This window comes from Homarus americanus, unplaced genomic scaffold (assembly GCF_018991925.1).
Source record: "Homarus americanus isolate GMGI-L3 unplaced genomic scaffold, GMGI_Hamer_2.0 scaffold34638, whole genome shotgun sequence".
Lineage (NCBI taxonomy): Eukaryota > Metazoa > Arthropoda > Malacostraca > Decapoda > Nephropidae > Homarus > Homarus americanus.
In genome coordinates this window covers 1-2,979 of record NW_024750917.1, presented here as the reverse complement: position 1 = coordinate 2,979, position 2,979 = coordinate 1, and the positions used below count along the sequence as shown (strand labels likewise).

At 40.4% G+C, this 2,979-nt stretch overlaps 1 protein-coding gene across 1 annotated transcript; it reads left to right on the top strand.

Annotated features, from left to right (window-relative positions):
* The first annotated feature begins 222 nt into the window (after positions 1 to 222).
* LOC121854501 (probable inactive receptor kinase At1g48480) lies at positions 223 to 987 on the top strand. Its single transcript, XM_042349182.1, has one exon. The coding sequence runs from the start codon at positions 223 to 225 to the stop codon at positions 985 to 987; it is 765 nt and encodes a 254-aa protein (XP_042205116.1).
* The last annotated feature ends 1,992 nt before the right edge of the window (positions 988 to 2,979 follow it).

Genomic DNA, 2,979 nt, shown 5'->3' with positions numbered 1-2,979 from the left:
ACACTATCAGGCACATCTTCACTACACCTACTTCACTACACTATGAGGCACATCTTCACTACACATCTTCACTACACTATGAGGCACCTCTTCACTACACTATAAGGCACCTCTTCACTTCATTGCACAACAACTATCACTTCAGCGCCTCAAAAACGCATCTAACCCCCAAATAATAATTTGATGTCCTGGAGAAGGCTGAGTCGATACAGATAATTAAAAATGGCTTGCCGAAAAACAGAAAACTTCCAAGATTGGGTGTGTGAGCTTCTCCCTGAGGACGTGACTGACCTCCTACAAGACGGAGCGGAAATTCTTGGGGAGGGAGCGCACGCAATTGCTTACCTTGTCAAGTGGGGAAATGATGTAGCTGTTTTGAAAAAGGCAGTGTCACCATCAGCCAAAAAATTCTTCAAGGATGAGGCTGCCAAGATGTATGCCCTCGATGGTGCTGGGGGGATTCCTAAGGTACTTGGGTACTGTCCAAAACCTCCAGCGATCCTCCAGTCCTTCAGGGGTAAGCTCACACTCAACCACCTTCTCTCTGAAGATAACCTGATCTGCCAATATGACCTTATACAACTGGGGCTCCTCCTTGGTGAGAAAATCCTTGAGATGAACACGAAAGGTCTAGCACACAATGACATCAAGGAGGATAACATAATGATCCAAGGGCCCTCATCCCGGCCAGAGGTCAGCCTCATTGACCTCGGTCTGGCCTGTGAGATCGGTAAGTCTTGTAAAGTCAGCGCTGATTGCCTACACGAGGACTTCCCCTGGATGGCCCCTGAAGTCTGCCGTGGGTTTAGGACCACCAAGAATTCAGATACATATTCTTTCGGGTTTGTCCTGATGGAATTGATCAAGGAGGCCCCAGGGGACCATCCAGAGGTCACAAAACTCGCCAAGAAGGCCATGACCAAGCGCCGCACTGACCGGCCATCACTACCACACCTCCTCCGAGAATTCCGAGAAATCATCAGTTGAAGAAAAAATTTTAGGCCCCAAGCTATAAAGCACACACTATCTCTCACCTTCCCACAGCGTATCTGAACGAAACGAAAAACAAAACTCAAACGACAGGTAAACCTTGCATCCGATTCCTTGTCCGCCTGACTTCAACATTCCCCTAACTCAAACCTTCAACAGCACAACCTTGGACTTTTTTTCATAAGATGGCAGATCAATGGGTAAGGAAAACGCTTAAATTCACGATGTTAATTATATTTTTAAATAAATTGGGACCAAAACTCTACAAAATAAGGGTTAAAGTTGCTAAAACATCACGTGACTGAGAAAACTAGTTATTTATGATAGGATTGAAGGTCTAAATCGTTCCTAACTCATCACAAGCCATCAGAAAAATCTAGTCTGCATGTCTAGGTACAGATTGATTGATACGTTTATTGAGATACAAAAAACATTAGTACATCTCAAAGGGATGAAGTGACATAAGTCATCCCCACCCCAATCCAGGAATGTCCCTCTCAGGTCTCACATAAATCCCTAATATTTCATATAATCAGTTATATACATACATAGTTATATTCTAGATGGAAAATTTCTATATTTCTTTAATATATCATCTATTTTCCTATTTTTATACATCCACTCTATTTGCATGGGGACATTATTTATATGGGCATTTCTATATACATTAAGCAATGGGCATTCCAGTATATAATGTGGCAGGGTATGGGATCTGGGTGTTCTACAAACTCTACATTCTTTATCCTGTTCACTTCTCTCAGCTCCAAGTTCCCAATAATATTTATATCCTAATCTTAACCTCATATACACTGAATCTTTCCACCTACTCCCATCTTTCTCATATGTAAATTTTGTGTTCATGAGAACATGATGGTAATGTTTCATTGTTTCCCTTTTCTCGTATATTTCATTCCTTTTGAAATTATCTTCTATTGATTGTATTTTCCGTAATTTGCTCCTTAATTGTTTCAAGGTTTTAGTACATATTATGTCGATCTCGGCCTTTTCCGTGGCTCTTTTTGCTATTATATCTACTGCTTCATTAAGACCAATCCCCACGTGTGAAGGGACCCATACAAATTGAACATTATGGCCATTTTTCCTTATTGTATTTACTAATTTTCTACATGAACCAATAATGTGTTCAAAGACTGGACTCCCACTGTTCAAAGAATCCAAAGCTGCCCTACTATCAACAAAAAAATATGCATCTTTATACACATTTACAACATTTTCCAACCATACTAAGATTGCATATAACTCAGCTTGTGTTGATGAAATAAAACTGCTCAACCGAAGTCCAATTTTGATGTCATCATTCCCTTGTTCTGTGTACTGTCTTATAAGGATCCGGCACCCTGCCCTGCCACTTGACATAACTGAACCGTCACAATATACATGCAATGTGTTTATTTTAGGCAAATTACTAATCTTATTCCCATATAAAGCCCTTAACTGTCCTGGTTCATGTTATAATTTCTTCATTGTGAGAGGCACTATGTCTAACTCTACTTCTCGTTCTTCCCAGGGTGGATTCTTACAACTCTTCTGAACAGCTGTACACCAGTCTGCCAGATTACATTTTTTAATAATATTTACTAATCCATTCATGCATCCTCCCTTGCCTTGCCTACAGAAGGTCCGTTTACCTTTTAAACCATCATTTATATCTTGTACAAATTTACCCCCACTGTTCCCTCTCATTAATCGAACTGCTGCAACTGTATTAATTTCATTGACCCTCTATGAAATGCTCTGTAACCCTAGTTCCATTTTCATTATCTCAATCATTGCATCCTTTTGACACCCTAAAATTATTCTCATTGCTTCATTTTGCATGATCTCAAGCTCCTGTAGCCTTCCTTCAGCAGTACATGAGAGGACATAGTCTATAAGTGATCTGATGGTAGAAATATACATCATTCTCAGTATGGGTACCCCAGCACCTTTACCACAACATGCTAGAGCCTTCAAGGGCTGTAATCTTGC